Source organism: Solea senegalensis, linkage group LG7, assembly GCF_019176455.1.
Source record: "Solea senegalensis isolate Sse05_10M linkage group LG7, IFAPA_SoseM_1, whole genome shotgun sequence".
Lineage (NCBI taxonomy): Eukaryota > Metazoa > Chordata > Actinopteri > Pleuronectiformes > Soleidae > Solea > Solea senegalensis.
In genome coordinates, this window is record NC_058027.1 from 24,093,939 (window position 1) to 24,118,128 (window position 24,190).

At 40.3% G+C, this 24,190-nt stretch overlaps 2 protein-coding genes across 5 annotated transcripts; both read right to left on the reverse strand.

Moving 5' to 3' along the window:
- Nucleotides 1–1,021: 1,021 nt before the first annotated feature.
- On the reverse strand, nt 1,022–17,559 carry tmod2 (tropomodulin 2). The gene is made up of 10 exons (XM_044031119.1): nt 17,432–17,559; nt 12,001–12,224; nt 10,048–10,204; nt 5,853–5,975; nt 5,265–5,339; nt 4,159–4,289; nt 3,967–4,074; nt 3,744–3,887; nt 3,414–3,558; nt 1,022–1,736 (listed from the first exon to the last, which is right to left on the reverse strand). Exons 2-10 carry the CDS (start codon nt 12,124–12,126, stop codon nt 1,705–1,707), a joined length of 1,041 nt encoding a protein of 346 aa, XP_043887054.1. The 5' UTR covers nt 12,127–12,224; nt 17,432–17,559; the 3' UTR covers nt 1,022–1,704.
- Nucleotides 17,560–19,161: 1,602 nt separating this feature from the next.
- LOC122772714 lies at nt 19,162–24,186 on the reverse strand. Of its 4 annotated transcripts, none has more exons than XM_044030931.1 (10): nt 23,809–24,186; nt 22,416–23,070; nt 21,574–21,899; nt 21,386–21,470; nt 21,075–21,209; nt 20,842–20,918; nt 20,636–20,747; nt 20,154–20,397; nt 19,898–20,054; nt 19,162–19,792 (listed from the first exon to the last, which is right to left on the reverse strand). In XM_044030931.1, exons 2-10 carry the CDS (start codon nt 23,068–23,070, stop codon nt 19,475–19,477), a joined length of 2,109 nt encoding a protein of 702 aa, XP_043886866.1. In that variant the 5' UTR covers nt 23,809–24,186; the 3' UTR covers nt 19,162–19,474. The 4 variants fall into 4 exon arrangements, with proteins under 4 accessions (XP_043886866.1, XP_043886864.1, XP_043886867.1 ...); XM_044030929.1 differs by having other exon boundaries at nt 20,842–20,999; XM_044030932.1 differs by lacking the exon at nt 22,416–23,070 and having other exon boundaries at nt 20,842–20,999; nt 21,574–21,671.
- Between the last annotated feature and the right edge of the window lie 4 nt (nt 24,187–24,190).

Genomic DNA, 24,190 nt, shown 5'->3' on the forward strand with positions numbered 1-24,190 from the left:
AGCTGAAAAATCCTGAACGTGACAAATATTGATACTGTAAGCACCGCGTGTGTTAGTCTTTGGTATAATGGTTACGCATCAGAGACACTCTCACTGCATGTTGGAGGTTAAAAAACATGATTCATGAAAGCGGTCCGAACGGAGTTAAGGCTGGGCGATACAGTATGTATGTCGTCATCATGAAACTAGAAAACAAAGAAGCTTTAATCAGAATATTCTTGATAATCTTTAGTGTTTCCTTCATTTTTTTGTGCATCTTAAATGTGAATGTTTTCTGGTTTCTTTGCTCCATTTAGCAAAGAAATCATTAAAACTTGGTTTGTGAGGACAAAGACATTTTGAGGTTTGGGAAACACAAACATCAACAATTACTAACAAGTAATTGTTAGATCACTAAATGAACCGTCAATTATTTTGATAATCGATTAATCGGTTTAAGTCTTTTTTTTTTTTTACCAATAATTAAAAAAATATTTTTCAGCTTCTTAAATGTGAATATTTTCTGGTTTCTTTGCTCCATAATAACAAAGAAATCATTATAACTGAATCATTTTTGGTTTGTGGACAAAAAAAACAAGACATTTGCTTGTTTCACAGAGCAAACAAGTCCTGGATTAATCAACAAATGAATCAGTTATGAAAGTAACCGTTATTTGCAGCCCGACTACAAAATAAAAGTTTGCATTTTGCAATTAAGTGTGGTTTAAAGCTTCTTAATAATAAAAAACAAACAAACAAGATTTTAGAATCATCGCCCAGCCGTAACATCCTGGTATATTTTCAGTACAATTCCTTTTTTTTCCCCATCAGAATTATGAAGACATTAACTGTAACGAGGCAGAACAACTGACATGAGAGTTTGAACCGTATCAAAACAGGGTCATTAGTTAGAATAAAACTCAAAAAGGAATAAAAGCATCACCTTCTACAGCTCTACATGAAGCGAGGAACACCTCGTCTCTTGTACAGACTACAGAACACGACCAGCACCAAAGAAAAGTGTCGCAGACGCACGCGGGAACCGAGTCACGCTGGCTTTTTTTTTTTACAAGGCAACTCCAGTACACAACACCTGCGAATCACAAAATCCTGTGACAAAAACAATACAACTGGGATGTTACCATTACTGCACTATAGGTATTAACAGTATATTAAGACTAATGTCTGCAGAGCTATTCCCCAGCATTATTCTACAGGAATCCCACCAGAATCTTCAGCCTCAATAGCATTATTGTGAGTATTATGGAAGGACACTACAGAGTATTCTTGAAGCACATTACTGTGTTTTCTTTACAAAGCGGTTAACTGTCGCTTCATTTACTTATGTAGTAATGTTCATGTTTATTTACCATGATAATAGCACAGTATAAAAGGGAAAAAGGGCAACTAAAATAAAAAGTGAGGGGGGAGGGGGCAGCTGAAATGAAATGTCTAAAAACTAAATCAGATTTACACATAATTTCAACATAATAAAAATAACAATAACAACGATAAACAAAAAAGTATGAAAAAAAGCATAATGGGAGAGGGCAATTCCAGTTATTTCCCTTCTTCTCAGGTGTATGTTCTGGTTGAGTGCGCCTTGCTCCACAGTTTGGCACAAGACTGAAGTTTCCACACAGTGAGATGAGACCAGGGCATTGGCTGAAATTATTCCACATGGTGAGATGAATACACCGGATTAGCGGGGAGACGTTTCGGGCTTTACACGTCTCCTTCCACTCGCCTCCTGCGGACTGGATAGAAAAAGTGGCGTGAAAAAGGGGACAAAACACACATAAAATACAAATACAAAGGAAACAGTGAATCACTGCAAACATGCAACCTTCAACTCCCTGTTAGTTTATCACGAAAAAACACTAGAGTGAGTCATCACGAGCTAAATCACAGCTACGCCATCATCAGCGCGTGTCAGCGTGTACAGAGGAAAACGGGAGGCGAGGCCGCCGTCCGCCTCAAAGCTGTGACATCACACGGTGCGCGTCTCAGTCGTCATACGGTTAATGCAGTGAATGCTCCATTCAACAACTGTGGTAGGAAATGGCTGTTATCATATCAGAGATGCATTAACACTCTCAGTGAGCACACCCATGCACCAGACCTGTGCTACCGCAGCTCTGACAGGAGGAGGAGCTAAAAGAGAGCAGAGGTCATCACTGATTGACACCAACACATTATAGTTATAGAGTTTCACATGAGAGAATGAGAACACTGTGCAGATTCTTTCATTCCTACTCTGTCCTTGCACTATGTTGACTTTGGAGAGCAGATAAGAGAAATGCCAGTTGTCAGAGATTCAGAGCTGGTGCACGTGAGATTGAGTTTTGTATCATGTTGACCTTTTAATCCCCCACCCTTGTGTTTTTGTGTTTATAACTTTGGGAATATGATGACATCACAGCCCCACCTCTCTCTTGCTCTCGCTGTCGCTATCGTCCTCATTGTCATCTTCTTCTTCTTGTATTTGTACACGCTTTACACTCATGCTCCATGTCTTCTTCTCTGTTTTCCGTGCATTTCTGGGCTTAATATACGTACTGCAGCGCAGAGTGCAGAGTCGTTCTGGGCCGTGAATACATTTCTTAAAACAACGCCATGTACGGAAAACATCTTAAGAACAAAAATGGAAGCGAATGAGGTTCGAAACTGCCAGAATCAGGCTACGAAGTGAGGGTCAGTTAAAAAATGAGGTGAGAGGTCAGTGTTGAAATTTGCGAATTTGCAAATTAGCTTATGAAAAAATGTGTATCACTTGATTTCAACTGTTGGTTGGCACTAACATTAGCTCCAGGCAAAAAGCTGCCAATTGTGTTTACTAATTAAAGTAAATATAAATGATTTTGTAAAGAAACACAGCAATTACAAAACAAATCATCGACTATTTTTTCAATGATTAAAACAAGCTTTCTGATTTTCCAGCGTCTTAAACGTGAATATTTTCTGGCTTCTTTCTCTCCATATAACAAAGAAATCATTAAAACTGAATCGCTTTGGTTTGTGAACAACACAAAACATTTTACAGACCAAACAAGTCCTCGATTAATCGACTGTGAAAATAATCGTTAGTTGCAGCCCTAGTGAAAAACTGTTTTGGTGTGAGTGCACCATCAGAAGTCTTTAAACATCTGGCCTGTTTGCTACAGTGACAGCACCTCCAGCAAAGGTTCCCTAAGTTATTTTGAACTCTTTAAAGAGGCGGTGCCTTTACAGAAGGTGATGTTCCTGAAAATGCCCAAAGTTATAGCACCTTGAGATGATTTAAGTTCATGTCCAAAGGCAGCTGTACTGTTGCTTTTAATCATTTATTATTAACATTGGACATATTCTTGTAAATCAGATGAGTATATCACCATAGCTTGTCATGTCACCCAAATACAAAGAAACTTAGAAGTGTGTGTGTGTGTGACTCATACCCAGGTCGTTGTTTTTTGTGATGGCTGCAGCAGCTCTGGAGCGAGGTCCCTGCTGGGTGAAGTGGTAGCCGAACTTCACTATGCTTTTGTTCTCTTCCAACATTTTAGCTATCTCCATCTCTACAGTCGTACCGAGCTGCTGCCTCTGAAACACACAAACGAACACACACTCGTGAACATCGGAGCGATGTTAAGCTTCTTTTCCGTGACTTAAAACTCATGTAGATTTTCTGAGACTCTGACCAAACATTGTAGATTAGTGATAGCTGCAATTTAACACACGTTTTAGCAAAAGTATTTTACCAATAGCAATATCATATCATACTGTACCTGGTTGTCTATCTTGATCTCTGTGAGTGCTTCGTTATCTCGCAGCGCGCTAACCAAAGCCTGCACCCCCACTCCGGTAATGAAGTTGGATTCCAAGTTCAAACTTTGCAGCACTTTGTTTTCCCGCAGCATTTCACCGAACGCCTTGAACAAGAATGAGGAAATTAAGCAAAATATGCAAATATGGAGTAAAAAAAGGAATTTAAACACGCCTCGTCCTCACCACAGCGACTGGGTCGTTACTCCGCGTTGCTGCCATACTGAACTTCTTCACGTGCGTGTTTGTCTCCATGGCTTTGGCAATGTCTTTCAGGGTGGGAATTGGAATGTTCTGAAAAAAATCAACAAATGATTCACGGTCATTAGTTGAGGGAAACATATAAGACGTTCACTCTGAAAACTTGATTCTGTGTACCTTAATGTTGTTGAGGTTGACCTCTGTTAATGAACTGTCGTTGCTTTTTATCCTCTGCAGGGTTTCTTCGACGTTGGTGGGATTGGGCGGCTCGTCAAACACCGGGTTCATTTTCTCGCCTTTGATCACATCTAGATGAGACAGGAGGTTAAGACGTTGATCCTTTTAGAAGCTTTCAATTGTTACAGGTAAAGGCTAGTATGACTACATCCAAACTACGGCTCTGTATCACATGAGTGCAGCTCAGGGCGCATTTTTCCGTCTGATCCCGACCGAGCCAGTGAGAATACTGACTGAACCTGACAAACTAAGCTGAAGTGTACTCTGACCGTCATGCAGGAAGCAACTACTAGCCCCATGAGCACACACGCACGCACTGATTCAACCAATTCACACACCTTACGAGTTATCGCAAGCATTTACGAGCGTAATTAAACTTCAGACATGCCATTAAATACAATCATTTCTTCTTTATTGTCTCTTTTAACATAAAAAAGAGACAATCCAACCACTGTAGTTTATTTTGAGTTGTTGTGGAGAAAAAGGGTAACCTTAAGCTTCAAAAGCTTGTGTGTTGTAAGTTGTAAATAGTAAACACACTTCTGAACAGAAACACTAGTTCAATCACTCGTCACTTTCATTTATTATCACATATTTTTACTCGTTATACATCGATTTATTCAATGTGTACGCCGTATTTTTGAATTCATCTTATTTTACTCTATGTCCTACAATCATTTCTGGATTTTTGTTCGAACGCGGCCTGACCCATCGGGCTTGGGGTCGGGTATCCATGCTCGAATGGGCATGCGTGCAACAATGTCAACAAGAAGTGGATTCTCTACTGTGCTGTTGATTGAGAAAGTACTATAAATGAGAAAAAACATGCGTCTACAGAGCTGATTGTCAAGTTGTGGCTGATAAGAACCATCAGGAAGCGAATGTGGGGAACAGCATGATGTCTCATTTTTTAACTAAAAAGGAGGTAGCAATGTTTTCAAACTTCATTTATGGGGTGGGGTGTGGACAGCAGACGTACCCAGAGCAGAATGTATGAATTTGTAAAGGAACACAGAGCAACGTGAATGAAGTATGACTGTACTTACTGTTGTAACCTTCTTTCGTTCCGGTGCCATCGTATGTCTGACTGCTGGTGACCAGTGTGTGAACACCAAGGATCGCTGAGAACAAAGATTAAAAAAAACACAGACTCAGTAAATGTAGACAAGGAATCAGTGAGTGCATATATTCAAAAAGATACCACTTAATGAATGAAAGTAACCACAATGTTTTAATATTTTATTGTAATACTTTAATGTTCTTGTATAGCCGTCTGTGTATTCTCTCGCATTTTACCTTTTATTTCACTGCCTGAAACTGTGCTGCTATAACTAAATAATTTACCATTTTTGGGGATAAATAAAGTAAATCCATCCATCTATCTCGAAAAGTGGTTTCATTGTGTTCGGCCAAGCCTTTTTTCCTCCTTCCATCAACACAAACAATAAAGGACAAATGGGAGAAACAATAAAAGTGAAAGGATCATTTGTTTTATAGTCCGAGCTCATGTTTCCCACAACTACATCCATGTGTTCGGCTTCCTTTTCACAGAAACCCTTATAGCTCAGCTCTGACAACTTATATAATGTGAGTGTAAAGCCTTTTAGCAAACACGTCTTTGTTCTCGTGCTCACCTGCTAGATCACACAGTTCTGTGTCTGTGGCGCTGGACAAAGCTTCCTCTAATTCTGGATCGAGGGTCGTGACATCTTCCTGGCGCGCCTCGAGCGGTTTCTGCTTGGGGATAAATACTTTACCTATGGAAAAGAGAACAAAAAGATTTGGATGATGTCATTGAAAATCTGAGATGAGTCAACCTTTATAAAAATATATATATATATATATATGTATATATATATACACACACACATGCAATAAATTTCTTTTACATCAACAAGCACAAATGACAAGTGTCCATGCAGGCCCAGCTAAAAGTTTTACGAGACGTTACACAACCACTCCCGTTTCCACAAAACATGTCCAACTGCTAACAGTTAATGAGACCATTGCTCTCCTTGTGCCTTGTGCAACAGTTACAAGAGTGCATGACCACCAAGAGCTGTGTGAGTGAGTGAGTGACTACAAACAGATGGATTCACTTCCAGATAAAGCAACTGAGGAGCTCACCCAGAAAACATTTTTTTCTCAATCTTTTGTGATTGTTAAATTCTTTTCTTGACTGATTGATTCGTCCATAAATGCACAAAAAGGTGGAAATTGGTGAGAAATGTTTCCTGAACCTGACAATAACAACATGCTCAATAGTTTTGTTTACAAACCAAAGCTACTCTTACTTAAGAGTACTTACTTAAAATCCCAGAACTTGCATTTTATTTTATAAAAACCCAAGTAGTTTGTCTATAACTTTAGTAATCAGTTAATCCTTGCTCTATCTTTGCAGACTAAATATGTATACAAAGATATGACAGCAACATAAACTCGAGTATGTATCTATAGTCCTGTTATAACTGAGCACCACGGTGCAGAGATCTGCTCTCTCTTCACTTTCCTTTGCGCTTGCATTTCTATTTAACTCATTTACACACTCTGTGTTCGTTGGCTAGTTTCCTAAAAGCCATTAAAAGTTTTATGCTTTTTTTTGAATGCACAGTAAAATGTAACAAGTCACATTTGGCTTATTTTAACACTGGCATTTACACAGTCCATGTTAAGAAGTAGTTACTGTCCAATGTGTTTGAATGCTGTTAAAAATGACTGATATTGTAGTTTGGGCCTGTGGACAATGATTAGATTGTTTATGACAAGGAGACAAAGTGTCAACAACAGAAATGTGTCATGGCCTCCACAACATTTCCCCCCTCAAACTAGCTGAACTTAGCCCACCCGAGGGCTCTCCAACAACTGTGGTATTGCCATGGTTACCAATCTGGGCAAAGAAACGGAAAAGAGCGAAGGAAGTCATGGAACAATGACTTTAGTCTAATCTAAAACTGCACTACTGTGGTATAAAAAAAAGCAGGCATGGGCCAGAGAACTCAGCGCCAGCGTCTCTATATGCCTGTCAACTCCCCAAGACCAGGCCCTCCCCCTTTCCTAGTCTATCTGCTCAAACTGGTCCCAAGAGGGGGCTCTGGCACTTCCTGAAAGCAAGTAAACAGTAAATAAAGTCATCAGACGGAATGTGTGCCAGTCTCACTGCAGCGACATTTAGCAGTGAATGAGCGGGGCATGAGACTGATGGGCCCCTAGAACATGAGCACGATCCCAACAGGAGCATATATCAAAGTCCTGATGAGGAAAACACATTGGGTTGCAACATTGTACCAACATGGGAAAAAAAAACAGGGGCCAAAACAGAGACTGTCGGAGAATTCGGGCTCAAAGAACGCAGACCCAGAGGTTTCAAATAAATAGTGTGGACTCAAGTGTGAATGCAGCCTAAGCACCAAGACATTTTAACAGACTGTAAACATACAATTACACTGAATTATAACATATTTGGAGGTATAACCAAAACTCAGCACACTGCACACCCACATAATGATCCCTGGTTTACAGACACTATACCGCAGTATAAGTAAAAGGGGTCAGATGTACCTGTAACAGATGTTTACTTTACACTAAACTGTTTGCTTTACTCAGTTCTACTACTTTAGATAAGTGTGGCTAAATTGAGGGCGAGCCTGATCCAATTATTCAACTGATTGATGAGTAGCAGCTTTGTCTATACAATGTCAATATCAGTTCAAGTTAACGGAATTAAACTACCCATACATCTCAAATTGTGAGTTTGCAGTAGCAGATTAGCATCAGTTCCCTGAGGTCGGGTCCTCACTTTTACAGAGAGCTGTTTGAAGGTTATCAAGGTCACGATGAAGTTTAGAATTAGGTCAGGTTTGTTAAAGTAAGATGCGTGCATCATGTGTCCTCACAAAGATAGAATTACAAGCATATGATACACGTGTGTGTTCTCACAGCTACACCCTCACTGTACAACAATTATCAAAAACCACAGTGGAGAAAAGCAACATGGACTGATCTGACACAATAACACATATTAAGAGGTTTAACAACTGTATCTGTTGCCATGACATTTAAGCAGACTTCTTTTTTCTTTTTTTTTTACAGTGAAATTATGTGTGTTATTATAAGGAGATCCCTCCCCACACACACACACACTTATGCACTCGCAAGCTCCTCCTGACCACATTATTTATCAGCAGGGGGTGAGCACAACAAGGGGAGGAGAATGAGCCACATTCCACAGAACCACCAGAGTGATTTGAGTTTTCCATGTTGTCATAGGGTGTGTACAGACACACACACACACAGACATTGCAGCATAATGTCTACCAGACCAACGTTGTGTTGGGGGGGGGATGTCAGTTCCATATTTCCTCTCCAGAGAGGGATTAGATCTTCGGGGGAGATCTGAACAAAAAGAAATTTCTCTGGAGAAGCGCTTCAGCTCAGCGATGTTTCCAATCGACTCACTTTTCTCCCCCCCCATTTCACTGTCACATGAATCACTTCCCAGTGACTTCCATACGTATCCAACTACAAACGAAAGAATCTGTGAGTTCTTTGATTTCTCAACCGACCGCTCATTCAATTGATTTTAAATTTTTGCGTGTGCACTAGTGGGAAACCACAAAATGCAGTGCCAACAGTGAAGGATTTCTTTCACATGACTTGGTGTGTTTAAAAAAAAAGATGGATTAAATAAGAGTGGATCGGGGGAAGAGTGGGGTGACATCAACATATTTCACTGATTACGGCAAAGATGGCTACACAGCCATGCACAGGATTACGTCAACTATGGTTTATCACAGCAGTATAATAATATTCACTGTGCAACACAAGTACAGCAGGAACAATTAGCTGCTGTTAAAATAAGATTATATTAAACCAGTGTGTTTGAACAGAGGAGTTTTCCATCAATGGAATCATTTCTTTTCAGTTTTACTATCAACATTAATCCCATAATAACCATTCATGGGTTTGGCTTAAAGTAGACATCTCCATAAAATCCAGTGAGTCTTCTCGCTCCTCTGATACCAATACTACAGGCCCAGCTGCCTGCGAAAGAGCCTGATTACATAACCACACTTTCACTGGCTGTAAAAAGAAAGATTATGTTTGTGACACTAGATCTCAACGTCGTACAGTTGTGTGGATTTAAGCATTTTCATTTTTCCAAACACCAAACAAAGCCAAACAATCCTCAAGACTTCGAGCTCATCGAGATCTTCTCGATTTATTGCTCTCTTGAACCAGAACTGTTAACATCAGTTACCAGATAAATATCGAGACATCTTATCCCAACATTGTGTCCTGTGTTTGACACTCCCTGCCTCATATCTCTCGGCGCAAAGACAACCTCCCCCTCACTGCTGTATATTACATAAGAGCAGACATGCATGAAATCATGTAAAGACAGCAGATCAATATTCACTGTTGTGCGTCTGTGGCGCTGATGAAGACGTGTGTAAAAACACTTACACACAAATTTGGAGGGGAAAGTTTGAGATTAAAGCAAACAAATGTGTTCACATACATCTAGATATTCTGATTTTAGGCCTGAAAATTCATATAAAAAATTCACATAAAATGACTTGTGACTGATTTACATTGACATCACACACTCAGGTTTGCGCAGCTATTCTTTTTAGGACACTACACTGACTTCCATTCATTTGGACAGCCTTAACAAAGCATTAACCCCAACCTTAACCATAACCAGTTAATGCCCAACCCTAAACTTAACCTAAAGATAATGTTCTGCCTCATCAGGACCAGGTGTTGGCCTCCATGAGGACCACTGGTCAGTGTTTGTGCCAGAAAAGGTTCATAAGAGGTATCACGCACCTTTTTTCTCTCCAGTGAAGGGAACTACATCCTCTCTGTCCTTGTGTTCCATTGCTTCCTTCTCCAGGTATTTGAGCAGGCGGTCCCTGTCAAAGGGTTCTGAAACCGTCTTAGATGTCTGGTCCTTCTGGCGTAAACCGGCTGGGAGAAGAGCATTCTGTGGAACAGGGAAACAAGGAGCTACATTAGACCTGTGAAACGGTAAGGACTGCAGAACTGTCACAAATACAATCTTCTAACCCATTAACTGATAAATACTACATCAGGTTTAGTTAGTTTCACTTTCACCACTGTAGCAGTAAAACAACAGACTGTGGGAACTGTTTTTAAGTAGGGTGGACCAAAAGACGAGACCTTCAGAACAAAGAAGACTATAATGAGATACATAAGAGTAATGATTACTTTTCTCAAATAAAGGGTTTAGGTGGAGATTACTGGTTGAAAGGGGAAACTGGTTGACTATAAAAGGAGACCTTTGGTTTATTCTGGTTTGACTTTGAGGTTGATACATAGATATAATTGTTTATTTCATGTATTGATACAGAAGATTTGTTAACACTTGAAACTGATATCACAGTCAGGATTAGGTGACGCCCCTTGCTAAGGTTACAAAAGAGTTTTTGCTTGATCATCGTTTATTATTTCTGCATGATGACAAAGATGTTTGAGGTCAAACCCAGTGGCTGTTTTGTTTTTTGTTTCTTCTCCATGCACAAGTGCCTTAACTTTTAAACTCTTACATTTTTTCCCCTCATAGTTCAGCTTAGCTCTTCAGAATAACCTTTACAATGATGTACAGTAGCAGCAGAGACACACTGAAAACACTGCCTCCTCCAAACGAAGACATGTTCACAATTCCCTGTCAAACATAGCACTGAAAGGCAAGCCAACAAGATTGATTATCAGTGATCTATTAACTAGATTGGCATCAGTGCAGATGGAATTTCACACTGATAAGTAGCTTCACCCCCCAAAAAAATGGCCTCATTTAACTTGTTCAATAGACAACAATGGAACTAGGACTTGTTATTACCAAAAAGCCTCAGTTTTACCATGTTACATTATTTGCCACCTGGATGAGGTTTTTGTGGGAAAATGTCATCCTGTCATTTTATTTTGTATCCAAAACAGGGAATCACATTGACCTTGTATGTACTTTGTTTACACAGAGGTGACTAAGACGCAACAAATGATCTCCTCTGAGGTAAATACCCCACGGGGTGTAATTGTGCTGCTGCTGCATCTTTACAACAGGGACCATATAGGAACTGCAAGTGACACAAAAGTTGTCCAGTGCCTCTATAACCTGTTGAGACATGTCAACTAAAACCTAATTTCTTTACTTATACTAGTTCGGCACCAAAAACTGACTCTGCCCATACATTACGTCCACAAATTAAAAACCTTCCCCACTACTTTCAACTGCATCCTGTGGGCTCTGTGTGTCTCTTGAGTGGTTTAGAAAGATGGTATTTAAATAACACATCCTGAGGTTTGGGAGGAGTAATACTTACTTACACTTATTTATTATACTCTAAGCTCTGCTCACAAATAAACAAACAACACTTGGCAGCCTGCTGACAGAGTCACTGCAGCCCACGCTCCACCGCTAAATCATTTTCCAAAGCATAAAAGCTACAGGCTATATTGGGAGTGTTTGGAGGGTGCATAGGAAAAATTGGGTGAAGTTCCATAAAATTTAAATGTAATGCTATGTTGTAAGCGTTTTTTTCTATGGTTTGCACCGATGAAACCAGTACAACCCTAACAAGTGACATTAACTTGTTGATACCTAGTAAAACTGGGTGCATTTGTAAATATTTTGTGGAAAATGTAAATTATGAGCATTCATGAGGTTTTTTGTGGGTTTTTTTTAGCAGTTAAAAGCAAACCACAGGATCTCCCTGCAACTAAAGAGCTCTGGAGCTCCTCCAACCCTCACTGAGCTCTGACCTCAGGATCCATCTCCTCGAGGGCCGTCTCCAGCTGCTTCAGCTCCTCCGCCGACAGATTGTTGAGGATCTCATCTTCGTCCAGATCCTTGTACTTCTCCAGGTCCTTCTTGAACGACAACGCCATGGTGGCTATAGTTTGCTAAGAAACACCCGAGAACAGCAGTAGACCACAGCCACAATGTCCCTTCAAGGGCTCACAGCTCCAGAGCGAGGAGAGGCGACCTGGAGACAAACAAACAAATAAACATGGTGATACAGTTGCATCGTGTAAACTGAGACAAATGTTGTTTATCTCATTCCTGTGAAACAATAGTTAATCACAGCTGGGACCAATGACGCAACACAGACACACACACACACACACAGCTGGAACAAAGGAAGAACTTTCCAAGGCTCAGAAAGATCATCTGACCATATTTCCCATAATAAGAAATTATATGACATCCATTTTGAGACAAGTAGCTTAAATAAGTTAAACAAAATGTACCAATGGCAGCAGGTAAGAGTGAAGTTCTCTTAAAGAACATAATACAACAGTTTTAGATGAATTACTGTACGGATGTTTTAGGAAGCGAGTGTATTTTCTGTCAAACAAAATGGAGACGCTTATGGCTTCAGTTTCCTCTCCCACGCCATGGTCTGAACACAAAATGACCTCATGGTGTCCCCGCAGGACTCCACAGATGGTCTTCATCCTAATCATTCACATTTAACTGTGCACACACTTCAACACAGCTGATTTTCCCAGACTGTTCGCCTAATGCTATAGTCAAAGGGTCGTTGGGACAGAGCGTTACAATACTCTACCAATATAAATAAAGTTTGATCGATTGATTGATTGATACATCTTTTCCCTGACTCATGACAATAATGATGGGCTGGCACCAAATATCGATATTTTTAGTGAATAAAACTGAGCTCATGTACAGAATAACTAAATACTTGATGGCAGATGCTTCCCTTGAAACACAATACAGCACATTCACTCATTTTTGACAACTTAAAAATACAGCGTAACCTAAAACTCTGTCAAACCTAATTCAAAAAATACCCTTTATTTCACTTTGGTGATTTAGCAAATGGTCCTTCAAACATTTAGTGCCACTTCCCCAGAGCTGCCCGAGCGATTTCTCTTCTGCAGTGAGTCTTCTGCAGGGAGTCTTCTGCAGGGAGTCTTCTGCAGGGAGTCTTCTGCAGGGAGTCTTCTGCAGGGAGTCTGACATGGTGTATGTGTGTGTGTCTCATAGTGTTCTGGGCTTTGTCTCCACAAACCAGGCTCTGTGCTCAACAAATTCTTATCCACACTTTATCCATTAGACATCTGCAACTACCCCTCATCTTCTCTGAGATGATTAGAAGAGTCATGGGAGCAGCATTCACAGGCCAACACGAGAAGATGGGCTAAATGTCAACAATGATGGCCTCAATAAAAGCGTGTGAATATAATAACCAACAATAATAATAATGTCACATTCGTGTTTGGCTCATTTAAAGTGACATTATCAGCGCCACAAGTGAAGTGAAAAACCTGGTCTATATAAAAATGTCAGACAATGAGACAGTGTAAATAATATATGGAGTGACAAATGAAATGAAATCCTTATATTTCTGTGGGACTGTGAAACCCACCCTGATACGCCAGGTTAAAAATATCTCACAGTCATCTTAACTGTGTGAAAACTGTGCTGTTTGCTGTAAACACTACAGCTGTTGTCTGTGCAGAGCTCATGGAACAGCACCAGAACTCGTTTCTCATGATATCATTATAAACCTGTGCAGACTGGTTGCTAGAAATTAGGAGTTTTCCTGTTCCTGAAAACAAAAAACCTCATGGGTTTTCATTGTAATTTTTTAACTGTAATAATGAGTACATTCTGCTTTTACATTAGGTGGGTTTCCAGACATATTTTTGTCATTACAATTTTCAAATTATTTTGGATAAATGAAGTTAAGAGGCCACTGACAAGGATTATGAAAAAAACAGAAATTCAAGGTCCAGGGAAGCACACCCATACCTATAATGCTCTGACAAGATCAGCTCAAAATAGTTTGCCACAGTTTGCCACATTATTCCGCAAGAAAACACTTTCCGCTTAACTGACATGTAATTCATCACATTTAAGTTTCAGTCACTGTTTACAGTGAGGCCCAAGACTTTCTGACTGCAGAGGAGTAATGGTGCATGCAGACAGGGATAATGATGGCTATGGGTGGGCTCAGGCTGAGGTGGAGACACTGAGAGGATCCATTAGTCCAATCTGATTGATTCCTTTCTCCCCCATCTCTCTCTCTCTCTGTGTTAATCCTTCAAGTCAAACAGGTGGCTCAAAGCCAGTAATACAGCAAAACATGTCTGCACTCCAGTCACCTTGAGCTTTCCTTTACTGACCTGTGTGCACTACCAGGCTACTGTTGGTCACATTCAAGTGGTGCAAGTTAAGTTTACATGAGAGATTAGATTTTTTTTTTTAGACCTCAGCATCTTTTAGACGTCCGTGCAAAGTTAAAAATGCACGATTTTTCCATTTATTCACAACATAGAGAACAAAGTGCGTAAAGTCTATGCGGACCTATTAAGCAAGACCACATGTATTAACCTACCATAGTATAAAAATACTCATGTCTGGGTGCTAAATAAACAAAATTGTGATTGTTTAATATTGAATACATTAAAATAGCATGCAATAAATAAAGTTATATTAATGCCGTGCTATTTTCATTCCAACAAAATGGTTTTGATTAAGAACATCTCAGTGAGCCGGTTAAAACATTTCTTGCAACTCAAAACATTGTGAAATGTAGATCTTTTTGACAATACATTTTTGATATATTGCGCAGCTCTACTAGTGTGAACCCGTTTCAGGTCAAATGCTCAGATTATGGTTGACAGGCACACTGTAAGATTATCAAGCATGACACAGTATCAGACACAATCACAGACATTTCTGGAGTGTAGTCTTGCAGTGAAATATCCCATTTGGCTGTGCTACTTTAGATCTCTGAGGCAGAAGCTGGATGAACAGTATTTATACTGCAGTGAGTCAAACAGGAAGAACTGGTTGGTTATTACATTATTATAGACCACCATCTCTCTACAACGCACTACAATTAGACTGACCCAGCTCTGATACACCTGGGACAAGAGTCTGCACGTCCTCCACTCGCCTACTCTCCTCCAGTTTTATCGTCTATCACTATGTCTCTGCACCTCCACCCTGACTTCTTCTTTCTTCTTTTTATATCTGCCTAAAGTGTCGGAAATTATAGAGAACATCGCAGGGAAAAAAATTATTTAACAAATACTAGCGGTACAGCGGCTTTCTTGCTTTTTATTACAGCAATCTTGGTTTTCAGTTTAATGGTCAGTAAAAGTATCTGTGCAGACCTGGTAAGGGCCAGACAGGAACTGACATGATTTCTATACTGCCCTACCATTCTAGCTGCTCACTCAAGACACTGATTCCATTATTATGTAGTAAGAATGGCTCAATTCTAGGTCTGAGAATCGAGAATTGGAAATTTAGTAGAATTGAATACCGTCTACTCAGATCAATGTGATCAAAATCCCTAAAGGGAGTATAATTGCAAACAAACAATATGTCTACAAGGACAGGACATGGGCACCTATATTTTAATACAATGTCACACTCATCTTGTATTGCTAACCTGGGCAGCAGAGAGGAAAATGGACCACAGGAAACAGTCAAAAATGAGACTGCAGTGAGACAGAGATGGTGGTCTGTAACCTGTCAAGACTCGCTTTCCCGTGGTACTGAAATTGAAAATTGGACTTGTGGTGTAGTATTTACATGTTTATAAATGCATCAGATTTTATTTTTATATATATATATATATATATATATATCCAATTCAGTTATTTTGACCAGTATTGGACTGATACCAATACTGAGTATGGGTTTGGCTCATCCCTATAATGTAATGAGAACAGATTTCTGGGAGTGCCCAGTTTCCTTCTAGGGCTCACGCATGAAAAAGACAGGTATAAGGAAGACTGGCCCTTTAACACCTTTGTCACAACAAAATAGCCACAGTTCAATGGAAGTGCACAACAAGGGTGAAACTAGACACTCACAGACAGGTTTCACTCTCAGGTGAAAGGCATGCAGGTAAACTAATCCTGTCTGAGGAGCCAGTGTAGCTACCAACACTGTACTGCAGAGGAAGCCAACATAAAGGCACCACCATCCCCAAATCTGCCTCATCAGCACTCACTGCAGTCACCACCACTACTACATTCCACGCAATTACACGACCTGATCCACAGCTTCAGTGATGTCACCTCACCTGCCTTCAGGCTTAAAAGCAAGACAAGAAAAATCTCAAGCAGAAATCCTCCTTCAGATTTGGACCACGCCCTTAAATCAACACTGAGTGCTGCTGGACAGATAGAGAACCCTTGTGAACACACATACACTCCTTATCACCTGAACTGAAGATTTTTTTGTCAGCAGACTTTATGACTACCCACTTAACTAAAGAGTAGTACAATCCCTACTACCAGCCTTGAGCCCACGAGCGCTTTACCTCTCGCTGTCATACAGCATCCTCGAAGACTCGTTCCATCCTGCCCATCATCTTTCTGAAATGTTGCCCTCTGGCAAAAGTTCCAGGTCCTTTTTTTTTTTACCCCAGAGCCATAATCACGCTGAACAATGAACTCAAAAGACCTCTCAACATGAGACAATACTTTACCTTTATTTTTTTCACTGCACTGTTATTGTGCAATACTGCAATTTTAAAGTGAAATGAGCATTTCTTTTTTACTTAATTATCTTCCTCAAATGCGTACGTCGGCTGATTGAACGATTGTGGGGTTAAATTATTAATGTATACAATTATTACTAATTTAATGTATGAGTCCATTTCCTAACAGTGCACCTGGATTTCGTTGTGTATTATTACAGTCTATACAGTATCTAATCTAATCCAACTGTCTAAGCTGTAGTCTTTCGCCAACTCTTCATATTCTCCTAAAGGCAAAATAGGCAAAAACACACTTAAGTTATAAGATAAATGTAAGTGTTTACGGCATAAAAATGGCATAAACTTGGCTGCCTCACCTTCTTACCTTCCACTGACACAGCAAACCACGCAAGCTAACGTGTTTACGATTACCTCACCGATAGTTTCACCATATTTATTTGAATTGCCATCACCTACTAACCAAGCAAAACCAAGTCGTTTGTCGAACGCTTACTTTGGCCACTTGGCTCCTACATCGAAACCGTGAGAAGTCGCCAAACTGGGTGTGATATAGACAAGATGCTAACTCGTTAGCCTCTGCAGTGGAGTGAAGTTGCTAGCACTTTAGCTCAACTAGTGAGCTTCATAGCAACCTAAAGTGTCAGTGCGTAAAACTCACTGGCTCAATTCTCCAGACATACGAGCTACTGTACGTCTCTTCTTACCTGAGGCGAACGGGAACGAGCTAGTGTTTCCCCCGGCGAAGACCAGACTTTCCAGTGAAAGCGATTCCTTCAGCGCTGGATGATTTTCTCTCTGACTGAACCCAAGCAAGGGCGGCAACACAGGAAGAGAGCCGCGGCGCATTACGTGAGCGACGGCTGGACGAGCCAATAGACAGCGAGCATGCAAGGCCCGCCCTCTTTATCCGGGAGAGCCAATGAAGTGATAGAGAGGGAAGGCGAGCATGAAATAAAATATCTACTTTTATTGTCAAATTCAGATGTCTTTAATAGGGGGTTCGCGACCCCTAGGGGGTCCGCGGGGGTACTGCGGGGGGCTGCCACATTTTTGGCTGATTGGAGACATCTTCTTATATTTTTTAATATATATATATGTATACATATATATATTTACATATATATACATATATATTTATTTATTTTTTCCGCACAAATTTGAAGGTCTTTTAATACATATTAACAAGAACATATGGCTTGATGATTTACTGTCCCAGTACATTTTTCACGTAAAAACTAATTATTTTAATAGCTCAGTACTGTATGTACAATAACAAGCAGTCATTGGTATCAGTTAACAAGGTATGTTTAAAGATGGTAGTGGCACAGTAAAACACATCTGACCAATAAATCTGTGCCAATGCACGTTGTCATTCACTCTCCACGGTGATATTATGTAAATATCTTAGTTATAGTGTTTTTTTTATATTTTCTTACATTTTTATATACCTATTTTATCGATTCAACTTTTACTATTGTGAATCTACAGGATCTCTTTTAATATCCTTATTGTGTTGGGTTTTTTCTTTCTTAACTCTGCTGTAACAGGAGAGTTGTGAACTATAAAAAATGGATACATAAAAGTAAATTGACACATTTTTAAACAAACTGCACAAACTAAATTAGTTGGTCGGTTGTCGTGTTGTTGTTTTTTCTAACAGCAGTTGGCATCTCTAATATTGTATCACTGCCTTTCTCTGGATTTAATCATCCATTAAGTGGAGTGGAGTTGAGCGGAGTGCAATAAAACAAATCCTAATAATTAGAATCACCATATCTCTCGCTCCATCTTAATCTAATTTCACTATATACAAAAAACATTTGTCTTTAGTTAAGCCCGTACTTTACCTTTGACTGTTAAGATCAAGCAGAGCTTATCTTCTTTGACAACACGGTACAACACAGTAGTGGAGCTAGAATTTCACGTTCCCCTGAGTCCTCCCCTCCCACATCAGTCAATATGAGCTGTGTAACAAGATGCCTTACACGTAGCACAGAAGTCTTGAGAGGAGAGGGGTGGGTGATGAAATAGATATCAGTAACCCAATGCAGCAATAAGAATAATAGTAATCAAGTAATGGGGGTACAAATTTCAATTTAGATTTGATTCGTGCACGTTAACACTAAAGGTGGCATCAAGCTAACAGCTGTTATTCACTTGAATTTATCCGGTCGGAACAATGGCCTTTCTGCAAGTTTGAGTGCGTGGGTTTTCTCCACACACACACACAATTTGCCTATTATGCAAATTGGATACTCTAATTGACCACAGGTGTGAGAGTGGATGGTTGTTTATCTATGTTTATGTGGCCCTGTGATGGACTGACGACCTGTCCAGGGACGTACAGCGCCTTTCACCCTATGTCAGTCGGGATTGGCAACAGCGACCCCCACATGACCCTCATGTTACCTTAAGTTCCTAAAGTTACAAAAAAGATGGATGGACATTTATTTCAGAATGACAGGTGATTCTTACATTCTAACATTTACACTATCTATTCATGTTATGCACGACGTAGAAAAGGAACTTGGCTTGCGACTGGAAGGTTGCCAGCTGCCAGGGCTGAAAAAGATCATATTCCATTTGACTTGTATTGTCTTGTCATAAAGGATAAAATAGAATTTAGATTTGGACCAAATGTGTCACCAGTCTGAACTCATGTACCATGTCAAATGCTGCCTTTACTGTGGCAAACACCGCCACCATGTGGCTGTTACATGTCAGGGATCTCAAGTTTTGAAGTCAGTTCAGAGTGAGATTTCGTCGGGAAGGGCAGGGGTAGGTGAGGGGTGTCGGTGGTGTGTGTTGTAGGCGTTGGTGGCAGATTTTGAGGCCTTCAGGATGGGGGTAGGGGGCTCCCACTTGAAGCAATGTGGTTCCGGGCCTGCCATTTTAACTGCGATGATTGAAGAGAGAGTGCCGTCAAGGGCCAAGCTGTCTCTGGTCTTGGTCTCGTTTAACCCGACCATGGAGAAAACCCTCTCTGCATCGGCGCTGGAGTGAGGGAGCACCAAAACTAGTTCTGCAATCTTGGATAGCCTGGCAAACTGGCTCAGACCAGTGACCTTTGAAAAAAAAAAAGAGCAGAGGGCCTCAATTACTTGAACGTTTTGCTTTCAATACATTAGTTAATTAAATGTGTATGTCTCGTGGTGCCAAATATTTCTTACCTTGTTTTTGGTTGAGGACATTCTCCCCCAAAACTCCTCCACATCAAAGGTGGACGGATCTTGGGGCATGGGGATATCCATGAGTTGATACTCAAGGAACTCCTCGCTCACCTTATTGTGTTCCCGCGGCCCATGGAACGGAAGTAGTTCATGAAATCTGAAAAAGAGCATAATGTTTAGAGAACTGATTAAGACAGAGTGGGCCGCCATCATCATCATCACGGACTTAATCTGCTCAATATGTTGAAACCCTTGCCTGTCTACAAAGTATAGGGCATCTTCCACGCCACATTCAGCCCTCTGCTGCACATCAACAAATTTTGCATGCTGAAGAAGGGCCTCCTTCAGGGGGAGTTTGTTGATCGCGTACTCCACAGCCCTGACCAGGAATGCCAGTGATGCCTGCTGGAATTGTTGAACCTCCTGAGGTGTGAGGTCTCCAGCCTCAAGGAGCCTGTTGAGGGTAGCTCTGGTGGTAAAGCCAACATCCAGCTTTTCTCCTACCAGAGGGAGAAAAGAGAGAGAGCGAAAGAATCAAATACAGGTAGTTTGAATAATATCTGTGGGTTTCCTTACAGCAATCAGGAACGACCACAATTGCTAACTTGAATACCCATTTTATGCATTTTCCATCACATCAGTGATACAACGCAACTCATAACAATCTTCACAAACAGTGTATTTGTGGTCAGTGAACATACAGGTGTATCTCCTTTTGTGAGACTTGAAAAGCATTACCCGGCAGTTGGTTCAGTGGGTCCTTGTAGTGGATGTCATGGACTTGTCGGCTCTGTAGTAGTGCTGCTGGCTTCATGAACCTCGCACACAACTCCAAGATGAACGTTGTCATCTACAAAATTGTATTTCATATAAGATTTGAAAAAAGAATATAACAGCTAAGAAAAAAAGAGCAAACCAGATAGCCCCCAACCCTTCCATTTTACCTCTCCATGGAGCTGGAATATGGAGGATTTTTCTCTCTGGAAGAGGAGGTTCAGTGGCGAGAACACTGGCAGTGTGGCTTGGAAGAAGAGGAGGTAGATTTCAGTCAAAGGGTTGGAAAATGCATCCACCAGCCTTCTAAACCTTGGTTGTTTGTCATCTGTAAATAAAAAAAGGTACATATTTTGTCTTCTATAACAATCTTGTACTCGTGTCAATGAAATATGTAACCTACCGAAAGACTTGAAATAGCTGGTGAGTGGCCCATACTGCTGCAGAATGCGTGTAACACAGGTTTCCAGGCTTAACCATCGCTCTGAAATGTGCGGCAGCGTTTCCATGTATTCGCTTCCATGGAAGTCACAAAATTCTGGAAGAAAAAAAAAAAAAATTATATATATATATACATATATATATATATATATATATATATGTATATATAAATATTTTATATATATGTATATATATATATACACATACATACATAAATAACAAACCAATTAAAATGTTCTGCACTATAACACTAGAAATGGTTGAATCACAAACCTGCCAGGTAGCCTTTACTGTTGGTGCTTCCCTTAAACCAGTATCCAACATCCACAGCCAGATCTTCTGGATCAAATCCAGATATCTGCAATACATGACATGAACGCAAAGATTTATTACACCACCATACAACAAACTTTTTTACTTGGCATTAGGCTTAACAGGAAAGCATACATGTTTAAACTTACTTCCAAAAACCGCTGTCCAGCCTGTCTGGCAGTGTTGTGAATGATATGGCAGGGGCATCCATGTAAGTAAATGCTGTTATTTTCCTTCAGCATTCTGCCTGAAATGGAATTTTTGGCACCTGTATTTACAGGTGCATTGTCAATTGACAGACCAACACAATTTCTCCAAGGTATGTTATTTTCCCGCAAGACGTCGTTGATTTTTTTATATATAACTTCAGCTGTGCCAGAGCTTCGTCCACTGGTGGTACACATATCCAGAAATCTGTGGACAACTTTGGTGGTGTCAAATATCCTTACAGTGATGGGATTCATCTTCTCAAGTCCTGCAACAACCACAATAATAGTAATATAATAACTTTTTTTATATATTAATAAAACAGTTTGACAAACAAAGCAGAAGCAGGACACTCAGGAACAATTATGACAATGTGAAGTACCCTCATGTCAGACAGAAACAGATCATGTTAAAAAGGATGATAAGCAAACAAATGGAAATAGAAATAATTACTTAATTAAAATTAATAAGAGCAATAAAAAGATGTCGTCTAAGAACAGAATAGAAACAGATATGAAATGTAAGACCAATGAGTAATTACATACGTAGAGTAAAATACAGAAAAAACTAGGAAGATTAAATAAATAAAGAAATGATAAATTAAAAAGATAAATATTAAAAAGTAAAAAAGGAGACACCATCACAAAAAAATCTATAAAAGTGGGTTTTAAGACCGCATAACTAAACCTACACATTCTACAGAAATTGTGTGAGTGTGAATGACGTGTGCATGTAGAAATGGAAAAAAACCCAAAAACATATAAAGTAGCTGTCAAAGTCATACCTGTATCATTTGAGCCATCTGTGACAAGTGTGAAGGGATTCTTCCTCATCTTTGTCACCAACCCATTTCTAATACGTGGTGCCACTGCTTTGTTGATGATGCACGCTGTCTTGGTGCTGGCACTCTTGACGTTCGGAGCCGTGGGGGAGTCTTTAAAACATTCCTTGTACAACAGACTGATATGGTCCGCAACTGCAAATGGCACATTGTGCTGCACCATTGCAACGGCCACCTTCACCTCAGAAGCTGGTGGAGTAAAAAATTGTGCAACACTGCCGGCCGAGTTAAGAGCCTGTTCTTTGGCCCGATGTCGCTTACTTTCGATGTGCCTGCTTACGTCCCTCACGCCTTGATGGACACAGGAGTTCTCTTGTCTGCAGACAGAGCACCAGTAGTAGGAGCTGGTGGTACCTAATGTAATGAATGGCCATTTGATTGACCATTCATTCTTAAAAGAACACCTGTAAGTGGCCGCTCCAGACAATCCTCTCTTTCTTCCTGTTTCCCGTGAGTCTTCTTCTAACTCCACCACTATCTCCTCCACTGCCTCCTCCACAGTCTCCTCCTCTGACCTGGCAACCTTTTTAGGAGGCTGACCCTTGAGAGGGAAGCATGAAATAGTGCTCTTTTGCTTCTTCTTCTTCTTCCCTGACATCTTTGAAACAATTAAATGCAATGATTAAATGTATGCATGGCCAGGATATCAAATCTAAAAATTAAATATTACAACTAAAAGTAGCCTCCTGACTAAAATGGACTATGCAACGATAAAACTGTATTGCAACAGCACTACAAAAGGTTCATTCAAAAAGAAAAGAAACAACAAAAACAGATGATGGGAATATGATTACAATAGTGTAAGGACAATAAATGATAAAAGGATAAGCCACTCCCCTTCCTGTATATTTTTCAAGTTATTTCGTTTTAAATGTTAAGGGTGATAATGTCCACTAATTGTTCGGTATAGCAGTGTAGCTCACACAATAGTAGCCGTGCTCCAGTTTCTGTGATGAGGAGCACAGAGAGGTGTGGTTCCTCATTTTGGCCACAAGGTGGAGTTTCCGCTAAATTGAGCCCTGCTCAGGAGTAAACAAAGCAAGCACCTGCACCGTAGTGCTAAGCGCAGTGTTGGGCAGTAGTGGCGTAAGTAGTGCAGCATTACTAGTTTCACTACATTCCTCAGTAACGTGGTCGTAACGCTGCTGTTTTCTACATCAAATAGTAGTAAAGTAACAGTAGTAAAGTAGTGAAGCTACTTAAGTGGTCAATGTGAGCTTACTCAAACATTATTACCTGGACACAATATTCCCCACAAAATCAGCTGTCGTTATTTTTGTGATCAAAGTAGTAATTTCGTTCAGGAAATACCAAATCAAATGATGTGATGACTTACTGTACTGTAGGCTACTGCATCGTCTTCTTTGGAAAGTTGTAGGGATCACGTAAATTTTACCCGGATACAAAAATGCTATTTTTTGATTGGCTGGTGCGTGGCAAGCTTCTTCTGAACTCTGAACTTGATAGTTGCCGGTGCCAGATTCCCATTGCCAGACATGTCGTCAATTCTTATCGTACTACGGCCCTCAGTACGTCACTTCCGGCACCACAGCCCTCCGAAAAATCCTCAAACACAGTTAAAAAATAGCGGTGCAGCTTGGTGGGCGTTGTCCTAGTAATTTTCTCTGCGTGAGAAATACAAGGTATGAGTGTGCGAACTGGTTGAAATGCGTGTGTCTCACGCCCAAATGCGTGAGACTTGAGAGCTTGAGAGCCTC